Raw genomic sequence first — 19,121 nt, forward strand, 5'->3', positions numbered from 1 at the left:
GAGGATAGTTCCCCACTTAGCAGTGAGTCCATGACATGGAGTCACAATTGAAAACTTAATTCATTTCGGGTGGAGAATTAACGTTTCTTTACACAAAGAATTGTGGGTGTGGTTTATACTGGAACCCCCCCAGACCTGCCCCCTGGCTCTTCGTGCTCTGGGAGTGAAGCACCTGCTTTGAACTCTCGGCCAACTAAACTGCAGAACATCTCCCGAGGCGATTCAGTGGCCTTGCCTGCTGCCTGCCTCGTGCAACGCATTCCTGTGTTCTACTTTCGCTGGCAAATTTAGAAGCTCGAAAAACCAAGGAGACCAAATACGATCAGGTTCAGTAAAAGTTTGGGTCAAATATCCTTTCTAAAAGCACTATCGTGCTTTTACCATCAGCTAAAATTGAGTCGTTTCTCAACCAGATAGGAAGGCACTATATGAGCAGTTCTTAAAAGCTTAAAAGGACTGGCAGCCAAGAAGAAAAAGTGAATTAAAACTGCATTCTTTATTAAAAACCCCTTTAGACCAGGCCCTAATTACTGTATAGTGGCAGTTGCATTCCTGGTCATATCCGAAGATATCCACACTATTTTTCAACAGTGTCAATCCACAGTTCATTAAAGCTTACCGTCTGAAACCAAGACAAAGGCAGAACTGTGTTGTCTCATCACACTGAGTTACATTAAAATGACACCAGACATAAAATCTTCTCAGCCACTCCTATACAGTTAAAATGTGTCACTTCTAATGGATACAACAGTAGAAAATGGTGCACAATGTTTTGTGAATGGTAAGAATGGCTGAGTAAGTCACTATCAGAACGTAGCTGCTATCAAATTGCAACAGGCATTACAAGTCCGTGCTGTTTTTTTTTTTACACTTTTTGCTCAACAGTGTCTCCAAAAGCTATAAATATAGCTCTAAAAAAAATGCTTGAGCGCTAATTCTCTTCTATGGGTGCCTGTAACTAAAATCGTAGCTCCTGTTCATGTTTAGTTTAGCTCTCTTTGGCCCATAAGCAATCGGTTGTGATACAAATGCAGTAATGAAGAAAGATAAGGCAGAAAGTAAATTTACTTACATTGACATTGCCATCATGCACATCTGAGATCAGTGCCATAGTAGGTCAGGCAACATACAGAATTTGTCAAGAGTACAGGGTTTAATTTCCTTTTGGGAGGCAAAAGGCCAGTAGAGGGTTGTACCGATTATTTGTGCTGACCTGTTGAATAGTAACATGCTGCATTAATCTTCTTTTTCCACGACGTGATTATTTGATAGCTTCATGGAACATGAACTACGCAAGTCGGGCCCCTTGAGAGCGCTGCGATTATTCCTAGCCCAGGTGTTTTGCATATAACAAAATTGTAATTAGCAGTCGCAAAAAACAATTTTTAAACCTACATTACATGGTTTAACACACCAGTGATATTAAATCTGAAACCAGTAATGCAAAGTTCCAAGTTGCATTGAGTGTTGCCTTGTTGATATTTATTTCTGTGGGCCTGACGTTCTCTTTTGCTGCTGGTGAACTATTATCTCCTAGCATAGGCTCAGACGTTTCCCTGGAACATCAATAGAAGTAAAAAAAAACACTAGTGCCAGGGTGAAAGCACTAGTGTCAAGGTAAAGCACTCGTGCCATGGTGAAAGCACTAGTGCCAGGGTAAAGCACACCTGCAGACACCCCACTCCCTTCTCACAACTGCCCTAGTGGAAGGTGTTCTGAACCCCTGGAAGAAAACTGGCCCAGCGTGAAGGTCAATGGGTCACAGTGGTCTTCGTCAAATCCACTTCTGGAAAGGCGGGGGAGGGTCACAGCAGGCTGCTGGGCACTGTCAGCAGGAGGCTGCCCTCCCGCTCGGTGTGGTGGGTCTGATCGACAAGGCGGAAGGCCTCCAGGAATTCGTTGATGTCGATGTTCCCGTCCTTGTTGAAGTCGATGCTTAGCGCCAGGTCTGAAATGGCCTGGTCGCTGATCTCGATCTCCAAGTGCGAGCTGAGCAGCTTCCACGTCTGCCGAAACTCCTCGAATGAAATGAGGCCTGCGGGAGCGGACGACCTGCATCAGTTTTCGTTCTAAACAAAATAATAAAATAAAAAAAATGCCTCCTTTTTGTTTGTTTTTTTGTTTCTGACGGTGGTGAACTTCTCGTCTCTGAACCCACCTGAGTTGTCGCTGTCAATAATGCGGAAAATGGTCTCCAGATTGGCTCTGTTCCTGTAGAGAGTCTCCAACAGACTCTGGTGTATGTGCTGGGGAGCAAAAAAAAGAGGCAACTGTGGGTCATTTATCTTTTAAAACAATTGAGGATGTCTAAAATTTGCATTTTTTAGATAATGCCACATTTTTTTTTAGAAATGCTTTGATTTGTCATCCGCATTAAAATAAAAAGATACCTATAGATCTTGCTCTTTCGGGAAGGTTTTACAAATGAAAAAATCAAAAGGGCCCAACATCCTAAAAGGGCAACTCAGCCCCGAGAATCTGATTTGGTGCCCTCACATACATTATGCCCTAGGCCCTGAAATTGCCATTCTCACTTGCGTGGCAATTGCAGGGCCGGATTTTGGTGTTCGTAGGCCCTAAGCACTTTCACTCCGAAATGTGCAGAAAGAGGGGTAAACCCCAATCGAATGACGTCGATTGACATGATGCACGTTAAACTAGTCTAATGCTAAACCACGTGATTGATGGAGTGAGTCGAGGGACCATCACTTCGATACTTCTCGTGTCTGGAACAGCCGCTAGAGAGCGTGTGATGACTGATCTAGAGCACCAAGAGACGATCACAAGCGTGTTGCTTCGTCTCGCTTTTCGTGAGTCACTAGCGTTTCCCTCCTTCGTAGGCCCTAGGCACTGTGCCCTTCAGTGCCTAACGGGAAATCCGGCACTGGGCGATTGCAGTTCTCCGTGAACAGGGGCGGTCTTTTCGAAGAGCGCAGTACGCGCCGCGCGAGTCTACGCTATTCTTAGCGTCCTGCTCCGCGGGGCCGGGCACCTCTCGGACGGGCTGCTCGATGGCGAGCTCCTGGAACCAGCTGTGGTAGTGCAGGAAGCCCCCGGGGGCGCTGGCCACGAGCTGGGGGCGCAGGACCCGCCACGGCAAGCCCAGGCGCAGCACGGACTCCACCGCCGTCGCCCAGTCGTTAAGCGCGATGCGTCCTGTGAGTGCACACAACGACAGGTGACGGCCTTTTTCCCCCGCCTCCACCTCTTCCAGAGCCCGCCTGTCCATTCAATCACCACACACATTTCATTTCATTTCCAAATTCTCCTCCCCTTTGCGTTAGGACCAGCGGGTTTAGACGAAAGGGGCCCACTGCCTTTAGCCACCTGGTCAGCTGGAGTCGGGTGATGATTCAAGAATCAGTCCAGGAATGATATGGTTTGAGGATTTAGTTTCAAACCACATCAGGCAGCTTTTTTACCTAGAGCTGCCTATTTGAAACCTTCACATCAGTAAGAGTACAGTTACATATTAACCGGACTGATATAGGCAGCATAAGCAATGGTGTGCACTTAGCTTTATACTTTGATTGGGGCTTTGTCTGGCATTCTGTCTTTTCGTAGGCCTTGTTAATGAATCCCTCAACAATACCTGCTTCTGAAGTTAGGGGAAGAACACATATAATCCCAGTGAAAATAGAAAGGTAGGGTTAATGTAAGTGTATGTTTACTTGAAAGTCCTCACCCTACACCTGAATCCTGTTCAAATATCCCAATTTAATGTTGACTTCAGGTAAGGCTGCAAGATCATTTCAATTGTTTGCCTTGAATAACCGGAGGGGCTGTACGGGTTGATCCTATTACTACACCCCAACCTCGAATTCGCCACATCTCCAGCTTCTTGACACACAATAGTATTCCTTTTCCTCCCTGTTCTCTTTCCCTAGCTCCAAATTTACTAACCACCATTCACGCATTTGCACTGTTGTGTTTCATTTTTATTTTAGGCAGGTGGATCTGGCAGAACTACAATCCCTGTTTTCCAGGTGTTGAATTTGAACCCCGCTTTCGGGCTGTTCGGCAGTCTAGTCCCCAGCTGCAATGTTAGAAATCGGCCACATGATGGCAGCACAGGTCCACAGGTTTGCTGAATTGAAGTGCAGTTGAACTTTTTGGCATCTTATCTACAGTAGTGTAATCGTCTGGTAGGTTTATCTTACAATTAAAGCCGTTGTAAAAGTATTATGAAATCTGCAGAATATTTAGAACTGTGGAATGATTATTTCCCCCTTTTTGCATTCAAAACAGCAAATTATTTTATCAGAACCTAAGACCCATATTTTAAAAATGTAATCACTTTTTTAAGTATACAATAATGAACAACTTTAGTCAACGGCAGTTCAATTAAACGTCTGAATTTCCAAAAGCTCTGGCTATAGAATTAGAAAAGTCTTCCACTCTCACGCTTTTAAGAGTGGTTGGTCCAAAAGCTTTGTGTTCTTGAACACTCTGTTCTTCATTTAATTGTGGTGAAACTGCATGCAATGTTTCTATATTAGGCAAAATTGATGAAGGTTCTCTGCTTTAAAGATTGGGAAAACTTGAACATTTGTTGTTTCAGGTTTTGCAGTATTTCTTCGAGCTCATACACCCTCTTGAGAAATCTCATAGAGTCGTACCTGTGCTGCTCCTGTCGTGCTGTTGGAAGGCAGTCAGGAGGTCTGACTTGTGTGCGAAGAGCTGCTCTCTCAATGCCCGGAGTGCGGACCGCTCAATCCTGCTCACTCTGTAGGGAATCAGGAGATGTGTCTGCACACAGCTTTATCATGTCATCCTACGGGCTGTGAAAACTTAAGTCCTTGGGAAGGTGGTCAATTAAACCTTAGTCAAAAGTTAATTAATTACAATCCATTAATTACCATTACAATCCCTAAACTAAGGGCCATTATCACCAGACATATAAAACCCTGTATTATTTTACCATCCACAGGCTGTAAGTTTGAACTAGTACTGCAAACACTGCTTTAAGCCAACAACAACGAACGAGCACTTCTTCTTTCTTCTTCAACAATTTTCTTTTCTGTGATTTTTAACTGGTTTCCGTGTCTGACTCTGTGCTTTCCTTCTGTATTCCAAACCCTCAGTGTAACTGTTTTAATTCTGCTAAATCCTCTCACTATGTAGCTTTGGGAAGCCACTTTCAAAGCTGCGATATAAAATAAAGTCTATTATTAGCATTATAAACCACAAGCAGATAAACCAAAAATCCAGCAGCAGTTTCTGGTTATAACCATTAGAGGTAGAAGGCTTTTATTTCATTGCTACAGCACTACAGCTCATAGCTAGTTTGTTCTCTCCAGCTTTAGGGCAGTTTTGGAAAGTCAAGAGTCTATAGCATTGACAGGCTTTAGGAGAAATTGTGGCTTGTTTTCCTAAGGGCACGTTTAGTGATAATGAACAATTCTTACCTTTGCCTCATGGTAAGTTTGCGAGTTGTTCGGCTGGCTTGGTACTGAACAATGTGTGGGGTCAGATCAGGACCCAGTCTGACATAAGCCCCTCTGTTGCTTCCCACTTCATAGTAGTTAGAGGCAGAAAAGATGGTCAAGACCTGTGAAATTGCAGCAGCAGAAAACTGCTGAATACGGTGTTATACTGACAGTGGGTAATCAAGTTTTAGCTAAACGTTTCATCTTTGCACGTTCGGTCTACGTCATGTTTGAATGTCCGTCCGTTTTCGTATGTACTTAATCCATTCAACATTTACAAAGGAACAAGTCAAGTCTGTTCCACGCTGAAAAGAGAAGAAAAGAAGCAAAAAACGTTTCGGCTGTGGGCCAAGAAGGCTCCAGAGCCGAAACGTTGTGTTTCTTTTCTTCTCTTTTTGGTGAGGAACAGACTTTACTCGTTCCTTTTCAGCCTGCGCTTGTTTACTGGGTACTAAACACCACACTACAGAGTCCCACCACTCCCTTCCCCAGGCCTGCTCCTCTCCCAGGCGAGTCCCCTGCTCAGCCCCGGCCTACTGTACCTTGCGGCTGTGGCAGAACTCGTAGCCCTCCTGCTTGCACTCATGGGAGCGGATGAGCAGCTGCAGGTTGTGTCTGGCCAAGACCGCCTCTGTGACGTCAGGGCCAAAGTAACACCCGCCGCCCCGCACGTGGTTCAGAACACAGCCCTCGTGGGCCATGGGGTCACTCCACAGGATATCTACAATCTGCGGAGAAGGAAGGGACAAAGCCGAACGTTGTTTTTCCCCATTCTTACACCAGGAGATGCACAGGCCGCTTGACCTTATGGTGTATTACTGCCTGAAATCAATAAAATGAGAAATGATGTAGGATAACTGTCTTGTCTGGTTCTGTGGGAGCACTGGTTGATCTGAGAGATGTACTTTAACAGACCCATTTATGAGGAAATAAGAGTCCAAGCACCAGTTAAATTGTTAGGTGGCCTAGCAGTTTCTGCATTTAGGGATCACCAACATTGACACAAACACTCAAGCTGACATTTGAGTCTTACATCCTTAGTCTTTCATCCTGGCTGAACTTGGTTGCTGTTATCCTATCCTTTTCATTGCAAACTCCATAAAAAAAACTATTTGACATAAGCAAATTATTGATTTGAGGGAAACGGTGACTTAGAAAATAAGACACTTCAGGGGGACCTTACCTGCTTCCATTCCATGTCGTCGGACTCGCAGATCTCGAAGGACTCCGAGTCGGAGTCCGACGGAGACAGGGAGTGCTTGGAGTCGTCGAAGAGCTCGCTGAAGCCCACCTGTCTGCGGCACTTTTCCAGCTCCTCCTCCACAGAGCGCCACACCTTCTGGGAGATGCTGTGCAGGGATCTTCTCCTGGGTTCAGAGGCAGGCCTGTAGCATGAGTCAAAAGATAAGGAGCTTCTTCTCGGGCCAGAACTAATGATCTCCTTCGGCCTGGAAACGTCTCTCAGGGGATCTCCTTCAACGAGTGGCCGTTCAGGGACATTCCGTCTCTTTTTCACCTTGGGAGGTCTCAATGCAGAAATGTACTGTGGGAAAAGATAACATTTGCTCATCACAAACTTTGCACTAAAAAACTCTAAAATGTTTTACATCAGTGAACTAAAATGTCCATTTGAGGGCAGGTACAACGTAAAGACCTTTTGCTCTTTTGGATGCCTGGCATTCATTTTTCACATCACAGAAGACGTTAACTTTCTCACAAGGTGAAATGCTGTCTAGTCTCGGGGATCACATCCTGTTGCCTTGTTTCACTGGATTTTGCACATTTGGCAAAATCCACAATTCTGTGCCAAGAACCCTATTTATGGAAGGAATTCATGGTTTGTGTAAAGAGCTCACACACACACCTGAAAAGTTTTAACAAGTTCTGTTGTACAAAAAGGATAATTGTGCCTGCAAACTTGCATAGTCTGCACCTAAAAATTTTAGTATTTTTAACACATTAAAGTAGTAATCTCCATTACTACTGCTATTATTATTGGATTATTATTGGGACAAAACAGTACTGTTTTTTATGCCTTCCTTTTGACATTTAAATTTAACACTGGTGAAAGATATAAACTCCACCGAAGGACACATGCTTGCAAAGACATGTAATTACAATGAAGTCCTATTTGCATATCTAGCACTACACCTTCTAAGACCCAAACAGTCCAGAAGTACCATCTGTTAAACCTGAACAATAATTATATAAAGCTGAAGGAATTAATTGAAATATACTTAATTTAAACATTAAGAAAACACAGATGCCTCCAACTGGATCCTGAATTACTGAAATCGTGATTACTACTATTCAGTGCTTAATGTGATGATAACATTTTTGTTTGGTGGAATCTTTATAGTTTTCCTCAACATGCTCTTGGATATCATATATACTGTATGATGATGGCTTAAAAAAAAGACTTAAAAGGATTTTAACAGATGTTTAAAGTAACTCAAATTGTAATCTCACATTTCTGCTCTCTTACAGATAAATGTCTTTCTTTTTGAGCCCATTTTTGTAGGCATTTTTTCATTCCCTCCTCCTTCCACCCCATCTTCACCTTTGGAGCTGCCTCCCTGGTTCATTCCTCATATCTGAGAGGAGTTTTGTCAGTTCTGACCTTATAGATAGGACTGTTATTACTAAGATGTTATTCCTCTATATATTTTTTGTAATTTGAATTTGATATATATATATAATTTCAAATGTATATATGGAATATGCATGAATAAAGTTTACAGATAATTTTACACAAATTATGAGCTGCATTAGCTGCGCAACGTTTTGTTTTTTCCACCTCTGGTAGCTTCTGAAGCCGATCTTTTCAAGAAAAAAGATATTTTAACTTTCCACACCTTTGGTAGTTTGTTGACAGATTTTCACCTTTGAAATTACTTTCAATAGTTAAGTGGCAAAGTCTACTGGGGCTTTAAAATCATTATGCTGGAATTCATTATTTTATGGTTTTGGAAGTTCAGTTAAGCTGGCCTGTTATAATCACTTTTTTTATTATTTTAGAAAATTTAGAAAAAGCCTTCTTCAGGCTCCACGGCCGAAACGTTGTGTTCTCTTTCTTCTTTTTTTTTCAGCACGGAATAAACCTATTACTTGTTCCTTTGCAGCCTACGCATGCTGACGCAGCTACCCACCTGAACATATTCAACTAATGACAGCCTGAAGTTCATAAGATATTTCAGTTGGTATGTTAGATATATCCATCTGAGACAGAATGTGTGTTTAAAAACTTCACGAGGTGCACCTTGTAGGAAAATTCCACCATCATTTGCAAATGAAGAGATGCTTACCTTGTGTCTGTCCACTTTGGCAATTATCTTGAGGTCAGTGGTGTGTGAGATCCCTCCATGAGTAACTAAGACCTTTCGGTCAATCACAGTGGCCAAGGGCAACCAGCTAAACACTGTCTGCAGCAGCTTGAGAATCTTCTTGCCATGAACCTGCTCTCAAAGAAATATACCATATACAGTATATTACCAAAGAACAGACATGGTCACACATTTTGTTTCACTGTAATTCTGAAAGTTCCACAGTAGGAAACAAAGTGGGGAAATTATTAATTATTAATTATTTCTTTTTTTTCTTATTCTATTTTAAAGGATTTTGTTTTTGTTGATACGTTATGTATTATTGTATGTTTTGTAAAACTACAGTAGATAGGGCTGTGTGCTGACCATATAATTGATGATAAAATAAATGTTGGTGCTTAGTTATTTCTCATTTGTAAGGAAGAAAAGAGCAACAGCAAACGTGTTTGCAGTGTTTGCACTTGTTCTCCATTCTGATTTTTTTGAGGGTCTTTCTATCTGAATGGCTGCTGTGAAAATAGCATTTTGTGACAATAAGACAACATTTAGCTCTCATTTTGAGCCTCCTTTAACTGCAAGGGATGGTGGTGTGGTTGGGATTTCACACAGAATCGAACAAAAAAGTCAGGAAAGTTGGCTCACCGTTTTTTCTGTGCAAAGTACCTTACACTTCTGATTGTGTTGTTACACTAAAGTTCTATACTTTTGTTGTAGAGAAAGAAACCCCATTTTCCTTGCTTTGCAGCGTGGAAGTACTGTAAGTTATCAAATATTGTAAAGAATAAATAAGGAATGATTCATAAAATAGACTTTGTGTTAAGGTGCCTAATTGTAACATGAGCATTCCCAGTCATTCTAATGAGCCGTAAATGAATGTCTAAAACAACAACACATGCACAGTAAAGAAAGCATTCTGCCCGTAATCTCCTTTCAGCGGGATTTGCATTTGTCTTTGCCCACTGCTGTAATTGGTCCTCACTACTTGGTGACCCACAACAATGCTGAGAGTGGAGTCAACTTGACAGCCAGCAGTCACTGTGTTGTAAGGACGACTAATCTTGTTATCCATGCAGGAGTGACCCAGGTCAAGTGTAAAAATAGCCACAACAGAACTGACTGCTTTTTTCCTTTCTGTTGGCTCAGCCTTGATCAGGTGCAGTTCTCAGCCTTAAGTCTGTTGTAATTAGAAGTAGCCTTTTTTTTTTACTTTTAAACCTTTTTAATCCTGTAAACTTTTTTTAAACAATACTATTAATTTAAAGGAGACACTATAGATGACAAAGTTGACTAAGCCTAGTCTGCAAACACAATTTTGCATGTAAATAGTGTAGCTTATGTCAGTATACAGGGCAGTGTGGTGGCTCTGTGGCTAAGGATCTGTGCCTGTGGCTGGAAGGTTGCTAGTTCAAATCCTGTGGCAGGCCGGCCTTAACCCCAGCTGCTCCAGGGATGCTGTACAATGGCTGACCCTGTACTCTGACCGCAAGCTTCTCTCCCTGTCTGTGTGTCTCATGAAGAGCAAGCTGCGGTATGCAAAGAAAGACAAATTCCTTATGCAAGAAATTATATGTGGCCAATAAAGTGATCTTATCTTTTATTATACTCCAGCAGTCAGCTACTCCCAGGTATAATTCTTCAGTTCCCTTGCACACACACACAACGCATTCCAAGAGGTGTGCTTTCAGGCTTCTGCCCTTGTTACACACAGGGAACTGAAGCTCTTGCTTCAGCAGCTGCTGAGACCAGCCAGCTCTGTTGGCACTGCAGCTCAGAGATCCCCCACTGCTGTCAATAGGACCACAGGCCATAGGCCACTAGCACCAGTATTAGGCTTTCTTTAGGGTATACTGTATGAGTTGTACAGAACTGAATAGGAGTCTCACACATTTTTAATAAGCTACCTTATTATGTCCTGGCCAAATTTCCAATTGGCCCTTACTAATCATGGCCTCCTAATAATCCCCCTCTATGAATTGGCTACATTACTCTGCTCTCCTCCCCACTGGTAGCTGATGTGTGGTGAGCGTTCTGGCGCACTATGGCTGCCGTCGCATCATCCAGGTGGATGCTGCACATTGGTGGTGGTGGAGGGGAGTCCCCATTACCTGTAAAGCGCTTTGAGTGGAGTGTCCAGAAAAGCGCTATATAAGTGTAAGCAATTATTATTATTATTATTATTATTATTACACTGTTTTACTATAGGAACAAAGGTGCAATGCTGTGCTACAATATGAAGAGCGATTTGCAAAGTCACAGCATCATTAAAGTTAAGTATATCTGCCAAATAAAGGAGAGAGCAACTCAGAAACAACTAGCATTGATGAACACTTGACTACCGCAATGCCAGTGCAAGGTTTCCTTGCTGAATGTTATAATAAAAGGATTTCCTTAGGAAAAATCCATGTTGCTATTTATTTATTTTTTTGCTTTTTTTGATGGGAAGATTTTTTCAGGCCTACCACCTTAAAGGTCATGAAAAAAGAGGGGGGGAAGAGAAATATATGCAAATAAAAGGAAACAAAGTGACAAAAAAAGTATTAGGGACTTTACTACTAAAATGTGAAAAATGTTTCTTTCCGTTTATTAAAATCAGCTATTCTCATTGTGAATGTCTAAAGTGTCTAGCTAAACATATTTGAAGTCCTGCTTCAAGTTTCTTTTCACATTTGCCATGATCTGTAAAGCTGGGAGCTGTGCTGAAATTTGTACCTTATACAGAAAAAACTACTGTACAAAAACACTCAGTCCATGCCTACCTTGTATTTCTGCATTACTTCCTTTGTGAATCCATATCTGGAAGAAAATTGGGGAAATTATTACCATATATTTTTCACCATTTTACATGAGGATTTTAAATATGTTTGTCAATATACAGTATGAACGTACCTTAAGTTGACAATGTAGTCTTCATGATTTCCTCTGTTCAGGTGAACAGCATTGGGATACACCAGCAACAACGCAAACAAAATCAATAAAATCTCAATGGAGTTCTTGCCTCGGTCCACATAGTCCCCATTGAAGACATAGGACTTTTCCACAGAAGGAAACCCATTCTGTGGACAGCCGGAAGAAGAGAAAACACTCATACTGTATGTTTACTTCCCACAGGCCTTGGTTTCCGCATACTCATTGGGTATTAACAGTTTATAGGAATCAAGCACAGGAGTGGTGAAAAGTTGCTCCTACCTTGTAAAATATCAACAGTAAATCCTCCAGATTCCCATGTAGGTCTCCTAGCAACAAGAAAATAAACGTCAAAAATGTACAGGAAGTACTTTAATAGTACAAAAAGCACTATGATAGCAGGTGCAGAAGTAAATATTGTCATAAGTAATAACAAACTTAATGATAGAAAAATAACACTTTTCCTAATAGTGGTAATGTAATGGAGTTTGTAAGGAAAGTCTGGGAGCCATGGTGACCACCAAGTCACTTTCACCCCAGTTGTCCTAAAACACAATGACTGCCGTCATTTCTTGGCTGAAGGAGTAGAGAAAGAATCCACAGTCCGTTCAGCCCAATTGAAAACGTACATAGATGAGTTCTCACCACAGATAGTTATCTCCTTACAGTAGCAGGTCGAGACTCTGTTGATGTTTGGCAGTAGTTTGAGGTGTCTCCATGTTTCATGAAGAAGCTGCAGAACATAGCGAGCATGGAGCTGCTACTAGGAGTAATTGACAGCTTGGATTAGAAGACCTCAAAAAAGCACCATATTTCAGGTCTTGGTGCTCTTGGTGCTAAAAACCTTTGCTTAGCCCACTGTTCATCACCTAAAACACTGAAATGCAAACTATTTTAAAACTGTGTTTGACGTTTCGAAACATCTCAAGCAATAGTGTCCTTGTCACACTCAAAAGAAATCTATAGCACTTACCAACCTATATACTGTAGTATTACGCCCTGCAAGTCTTTATTAATCTGAATTATTAAATATTAATTCAAATAATAGGCAAAGTACATAATAATGGAATTTATTCCATTCTAAAACGGAATGAATTGAGAGAGAGAGAGGTGACACACTGAGAACAAAGTGAAATAAGAGCCCAGGTAGATGCAGCTGGTATCTGCTTTGCATTACTCCATCATGTTCCTGCAGTGCCTGCTATTTACAGTATCTGTCTAAAAAAAAATCTCCATAACTCAGGACAATTTCATTTTCTCCTCCTCATGGAGGTTTATACAGTACCTAAGGTCAAACAGAAGTGTGCCTGACTCTTATGTAGCCAGGAGGAAGGGATGTACCTACTTGCTTTCGTCTGAAGGCTTCCACTAAGGCAGTTGCTTGAGTAACAGTGAGAGGGAAAGACAGGTGGGGTCCAGTGTAGGTTTCTGGCAATTCGATGGTCTCGTATTCAAGCATCCTCTCCCATTCGGCTTCTCTGCAAACCTCGTCCTCAGTGAAAATATGTGATATGAGATTCCCTGACAAAGAAAGGTCAATTTCTTCACAAGAAGGAGTTTTGGAGAGACATCACCCCCCCCCCCCCCGCCACACCCAGACATGTTTTCTGACACTGATGGTATAATCATGGCAAGACATGATGCAGACTTGGTAAAACACGGCAAGGCAAACGCATCAGAAAGCAAGCTGAAAGAAAACCGAAACTGCAAACAAAACACAATGATAATGTGTCAAAGTAAGCGTCATGAGGGGGTTTCTGTTAAGGAAAACGGGTTAAATGTATGAACAGTGCCTTACTTTCACTACTGCTAGCAGGTGTAAAGTGGTCCATAAGGTATCCAAAGAAGTTGTACAGCTATGGAAGACAGAAAAAATGTGACAGGGCAGTCTTTTATACTATAAAGTGTCTCCAAGTCAATATTGCATGATAATGCTCAACTGAAGGTTTCATTTTTTTTTATTACAGAGCAATGCGATTTAACTTTCCAACTGTTAAAGGACACTCAACAAAGATTCCTTTTGACTTTTGTTTTGTAAACCTGGGTATAAGGATTCCAGCCACAGACCCATCCTGACAACTGTCCACCGACTGTCACTTCACAACAGTTAGCTTTCTACAGTCTTAGGATAAAAGTATGGAAATAGAGCACCATATATTGAAAATTCCCAAGGAAAATAGACATTCAGTTATTCACCCCACCCCCCACATCCAGCTTTAGCTTTTAAATTATTTTTTTAAAACCTCTCTTCCTGGTCTCTTGTCAACTCTGATTAGAAGAAAAGAGTCTCTGTTCCTGACTTGATATGTGTTGAGAAACCCAGATAACTGCCCAAGGTCTTTGTGCTGCCCAAACCTTGATCTGGTCCTGTTCCCCTGCGTACTCTATGGACTGGAAGATGGTCCAGGTGCACCTCCGCCTCACCTCCATGCGAGCAACGTACTGGCGATACCATCGCTGGATCAGTACAGCAGCTTTCATTGCTGAGGAAAACAGCACACAAACAGTCTGCAAAGATCTCCAGCAAGTCATGAGACTCTGCTTTGTCTGCAAGTGATGAAAGTGTTAAAGATACTAAGTCAAACAATGAAGAGTGTCCGTCTGTTACTCCTGGTCCAGTTTACTAAGCCGGACATTTGTCACAAAATTTTGGAACATTGCATTGTTTGATTACAGATATTTTTCTCAAATAAAAAAAGTTGTACTAATGTTATATCTATACAGTATTTAGAAGCAATAATTATTGCTTTAATTCTCAGCAGTCATATCTTTTTTTCAGGTCTCAACTTACAGCTACAGTATGAACCCTGTGATAGCACACGGGAGAAGGAGGAAGTGCAGGCAGACTTCTCTGACCCGCCCAACACCAAGCACTCTTCTTTTAACACATCACAGAAACCACAGCCCTGTCCCAGGGGCACGTCACTCACTCACTGACAGCACAGCAGATGGCTGGGAGACCCCTGGGGTAGACACATGTCTGAGAAGTGAAAGAGCCCCACCCGATCAATCGAATCCTATCCTATGGCAGCACTCAGTCAATTGTTTGCTGCCTCTAGAGAATCCCAGTCATAGTCAGCTAGTGACCAGACCCAGGCTCATACCACAAAGACAGTAATCTGCGCTCAGACAAGCACCTTTACACTTACAGTAGGTCACTCGGGCTTTGACAATAAACAGTTATTAAATTAATAGAAATCTTTCATATTGTATTTCATATTATATACAGTAGATCTCAGGACTGCTTTCCACTCGTTGTGATATTTCTTTCAGGACTATGAATTATCTTATGTAATCATACACATCCTTGTTTTTTTTAAACCCTAAAGTGCTGCAGAGATCATGACTACAAATTAGACCAGGTCACACAATTATCTAGTCTGCCTTGCTGTAAGGTTCAGAGTCTTTTAACTTTAGCCAACATTCAATTCCAAAGCAGAAACGCATCCGAAAACAAGCCTTTCTCACCTGGGGGAACACTAGGCTCTGTATCAATTTTTAAGGAGGCAACTGAGCAGTTGGAAGACATGAAATAAACATAGAACCCATGTGACAGGAATTTACAACAAATTAGAATTGGGATTATAAGCAATTGCTTAATGAGAACATATTTCTTTTTGAGAAAGAGCTAAGGAACAAACCTACATAACCAGCTCCGGCAAAAAAAAAAAAAAAAAAAAATGACAACACAAATGAAAAAGGCTCCTTTAGCTTAAATTCATCTTATAATAGTGGGAAGTCCTGGTCCAGGAGAACCACAAACCAGCAGCCCTCCCTTAAACCACAGAATTGTAAAAACATGGAACATGTGAGTTTTGATCTATTTGGTTCACTACTGTAGTAATAACAACACCTTAGAATAAAGTATTCTGAAAGGATTGTGGAGTGTTTACTGAAAATTTGGCTTAATCCCGCTTGGCTGAGGTCTGGACCCACTTGCAGACTGACCAAGGGGAAGCTACAGAGGTGGAGATGGGGTGGAAGAGGGATGCAAGAAGAATTACGCGAGGGAGAGAAGGGGGTCATGTACAGTATTTACAGTGTTTTAGGAGAGGAAATGGCATTGGGAGTGATTGGTCATCACTAACAGCCGAGTCTGATTGAACTTGGTTGTTGTCATCTCACCCGAACTTTCATTACAAACTCCATTAAATGAATTGATTTCATTACGTGTGTCAGCTGTGGTCATTGAGAAGTGCCGAGTGTCTGTATTTTCATTTCACATGCTGTGTATTTATGTGGCTTAACTTTGAAGGCATAGAATAGCCAGAATCGCACAGTACGTGGATAAAACAAGTGTTACAAAACTCATTATCAAAGGATGACCTATAAAACCTGCTGGTTTGTGGTCCTCCGAGAGTTGACTCCCTCTGTTACATATTCGAATAAGCAGACACAGTGGAATGGCACTGATCCATCTTCACAGCAAAGAGAAAAAAGTGCATCTTACCCGTAGCAGCTGCTCGTAAGGATGCAGAAACGGACAACAGATAGAATGAGCTGATCAGCAAAGAGACGTTTTTTAAACTTTGCGGTGTTTCACAACAAGCCACTGTGTGCTTTGCGTAAAATGCAATTCTGGACCTTTTTGCTTCACAGGGCTCTATGTCTAAAGCCTAAAACTACGCAGCTTCAGATAATTCAGCACTGCTACAGCATTTAATTAGCACTTTCAGAAATGCGTTGCTTTAATTTCTGCTACATAAAAATAAAAATAATGTTGGATTGTACCTGGGATTGACATACTTGCTGCAGTGTGTATCAAAAGAAGAACGTATGTTTAGTTTGAGCTCATGACAATATATTACCAGCATACAGTATAAGGCCTATTACAGGACAATATTGTTCGTAAAAAGTTCTCATATGGTTCCAATTATTATAAAAAATTATATATAAAAAAGACTATTTTTCTGAGTGTGAAAACAGCAAGCTGATCTATCGTTTATATTATATCCATACTATATACAGTATAATATCGTTTATACAGTAATCATCAGAATAAGGGTATCTGCTAAGCAAATAAAGAAATAATCATGTAAGATGCACAGCTAAGACCTCCCATTGCTATGGGGTGCTATCAGAAACCTCTATGAGATGATGTATTTAAGGAGACAAATGGAATTGAGAAAAGGAAAACAGATCCCTTGTAAGATCAGAAAGAAGCAGCAATAACCACAACATTACCTCTTTCAGACTTCTTCAACCTGTACTCGCCTGAGGATGAGATCCCACATCCCATGGCCTTTACTCTTCCCTGTGAGACAGAAAATAATCCAGCAGCCAGGCGGATGGTAATACTGTAGCTTCAGAATCTTACCTTCCCCACAGTGCGAAAGGCTACCGGAATCTTATCGAGGTGTATTTGATCCTGACCTTTCTGATTGGCCTCATTAGTCTAAGCTGTGACTAACTCACCCCACAGCAAATGTCAATCCTCTAGTGCCTGTCCCATCACAGCCTTTCTTATCTACTTTGCACATACAGTACTTACCCCCTGCTTGCTTTCTGAATTAAAATCACTTGAACCCAAAATCAACTGTCCGGCCTTGTTAAGTAACACAGGAGTCAAATGTTTACGGATCAGGGCACAGTAGAATTCAGCTCCACCATGGGAACATTACAAACTTGATTGTGTTTGTATTCTCAATAAAACATGAATTCTGTTTCAAGAAAAATTCTCTCCATCAGCAGCCAGAGTAAAAGACTAGATATCTTAGCCTTCTTCAACTCTCTTAGGAAGTACAGGCGCTGTTGCGCTTTCTTAATCAGACATGTCTTGTTGCAAGGGTTTAAGTATGTCTGCCTTTGAAGGTCACTTCACATCAATTAAGTAAAGAAAAGTTTAAGGGAGCTGAGGTTCAACTCCGTTCTTAGCGGAATCAATGAACACTGAGAGATATCACAGAAAGCTCTCCAAGGTTGTGGTGAGTGAAGTAATCATGACATACTGTATACCACAATAAACTCCTTTCTGGCATTACAACATCTCTTTGGTTGACCTTTTTCTTCTGTGTTTTGTCAAAGTATAAAAATGACTGTTGAAATGAACACGTTAAAGGTGGGGTGGAATCGATGGTGAAGAAATCTCTTCATGGTCCTTTGCAGTTTAAACGTTCCTGCTAACTGATGGAGCCTGGTTTACTAAACCTTGTGGTCCTTTCAGTCAAGGGCACAGGAAAGGTAAAAAATGGAAGTAGCCTTCCTCTACTCATTTGATTGCTAGTATAATGGACTATTTTGAGCAGAACCCTAAAACAGCAATCATCTCAAAGTTAAAGTAATGTATCAATCCGAGAATCTCATCTTTATCCAAACAGCTTCATAACAGATTCGATTGGTTTTCTGTAGTGAGTAAGCAGTGTTATCAAGTTAAAAAAAAGACCTTCCATTACATTTTTAAAATATGTGTTTAAAATCACATATGGCTACAATAAGTACTGCAGGAAATCTATTGCACTCTACAATCTCCTGTCTTGTTCCTGTAGGATTTTGTTTTTCCCCCCATCCCAACAAATTATATGCTAAAACTGAACTTGCCTGATCATGCATGACTACCTGGACTTGAGCTTTCAGTAAACATGCAACCAGCTTCCCCACAAAACCTTCATAGTAAAGAAATACTATATACTAAATATTTCATACGAAATAAATACTTCATACTAAGTAAATACCGTAACGCTGGTGTTGATGTTCACCATGAAGTACATACCAGTGTTTTCCCCCCTCCATAATATTTAAACAAAATATGGACACTGAACTGTGATACACTCCTTATTCATTTGGACTTTGGGACATTTGGGATTTGTAATGAAATATTTTTAATTTCTTACGTCTCAGTATATATAACTTACTAAATGTGCATTGCACCATGTGTGTTTTCCATTGGCCTTTGGGTTATCAGTATATATCAATCAGTAAAATACAGTTTTAGATTTTCAGTGCGACTGAAAAATGCCACCAGTTCCGGCCAGCAACACAAGGAATCCATTCCTTGACAATTTTTTCAGGGAGTACATGTTCATCAGCTATCTTGCTTTCACTGGCTTAGCATTAGGATTAGAAATCAACTTGACCCAATTCATTTCTGTCCCTCTGGCAGATTAGGGGAGAAAAAAGAGACTTACCTTGTTATTCTCTTTCTCTCTATAAGCAAGTCCCCTGGTCTGCTATGTTAACCTTCAGTTCCTTAGCATTTCACTGTGTAGTCTATTTCCTACAACTCAGCCCCTTTTCTCCAGTGTCCAGACCGCACAGGAGAGAGCCTGGAGGAACTCAGCACATCAGGCATATTGGTAAGGAAGGTCGATGCTACGGCGGCAGCTAAGCCAATCTGCAGCTGCCCTCTTGAGAGTGTGCTTGTGTTGTTGTGTGTCCCTGGCTGTGCTCTTGGGCAACCTGGGCAGCTGTGCTTCAGCAGGTTGTGCAGCTCCCCTGCTCACAGGCCCTGTGCTGCTGGTTTAAGTGT

General features: G+C 41.4%; 1 protein-coding gene across 3 annotated transcripts; it reads right to left on the minus strand.

Annotated features, from left to right (window-relative positions):
* Positions 1 to 477: 477 nt before the first annotated feature.
* On the minus strand, positions 478 to 19,104 carry ppef2b (protein phosphatase with EF-hand domain 2b). 3 transcript variants are annotated; one of them, XM_088630423.1, is made up of 17 exons: positions 18,781 to 19,104; positions 16,841 to 16,910; positions 14,012 to 14,139; positions 13,455 to 13,512; positions 13,002 to 13,177; positions 12,302 to 12,389; positions 11,939 to 11,985; positions 11,639 to 11,805; positions 11,509 to 11,545; positions 8,735 to 8,884; positions 6,613 to 6,972; positions 5,972 to 6,157; positions 5,409 to 5,551; positions 4,620 to 4,726; positions 2,993 to 3,156; positions 2,159 to 2,246; positions 478 to 2,069 (listed from the first exon to the last, which is right to left on the minus strand). In XM_088630423.1, the coding sequence occupies exons 2-17, from the start codon at positions 16,893 to 16,895 to the stop codon at positions 1,690 to 1,692; spliced, it is 2,334 nt and encodes a 777-aa protein (XP_088486549.1). In that variant the 5' UTR covers positions 16,896 to 16,910; positions 18,781 to 19,104; the 3' UTR covers positions 478 to 1,689. The 3 variants fall into 3 exon arrangements, with proteins under 3 accessions (XP_088486549.1, XP_088486550.1, XP_088486548.1); XM_088630424.1 differs by having other exon boundaries at positions 478 to 2,035; positions 12,302 to 12,416; XM_088630422.1 differs by having other exon boundaries at positions 12,302 to 12,416.
* Positions 19,105 to 19,121: the final 17 nt, after the last annotated feature.

This window comes from Lepisosteus platostomus, chromosome 4 (genome assembly GCF_059453375.1).
Source record: "Lepisosteus platostomus isolate fLepPlt1 chromosome 4, fLepPlt1.hap1, whole genome shotgun sequence".
In the NCBI taxonomy this organism is placed as follows: domain Eukaryota; kingdom Metazoa; phylum Chordata; class Actinopteri; order Semionotiformes; family Lepisosteidae; genus Lepisosteus; species Lepisosteus platostomus.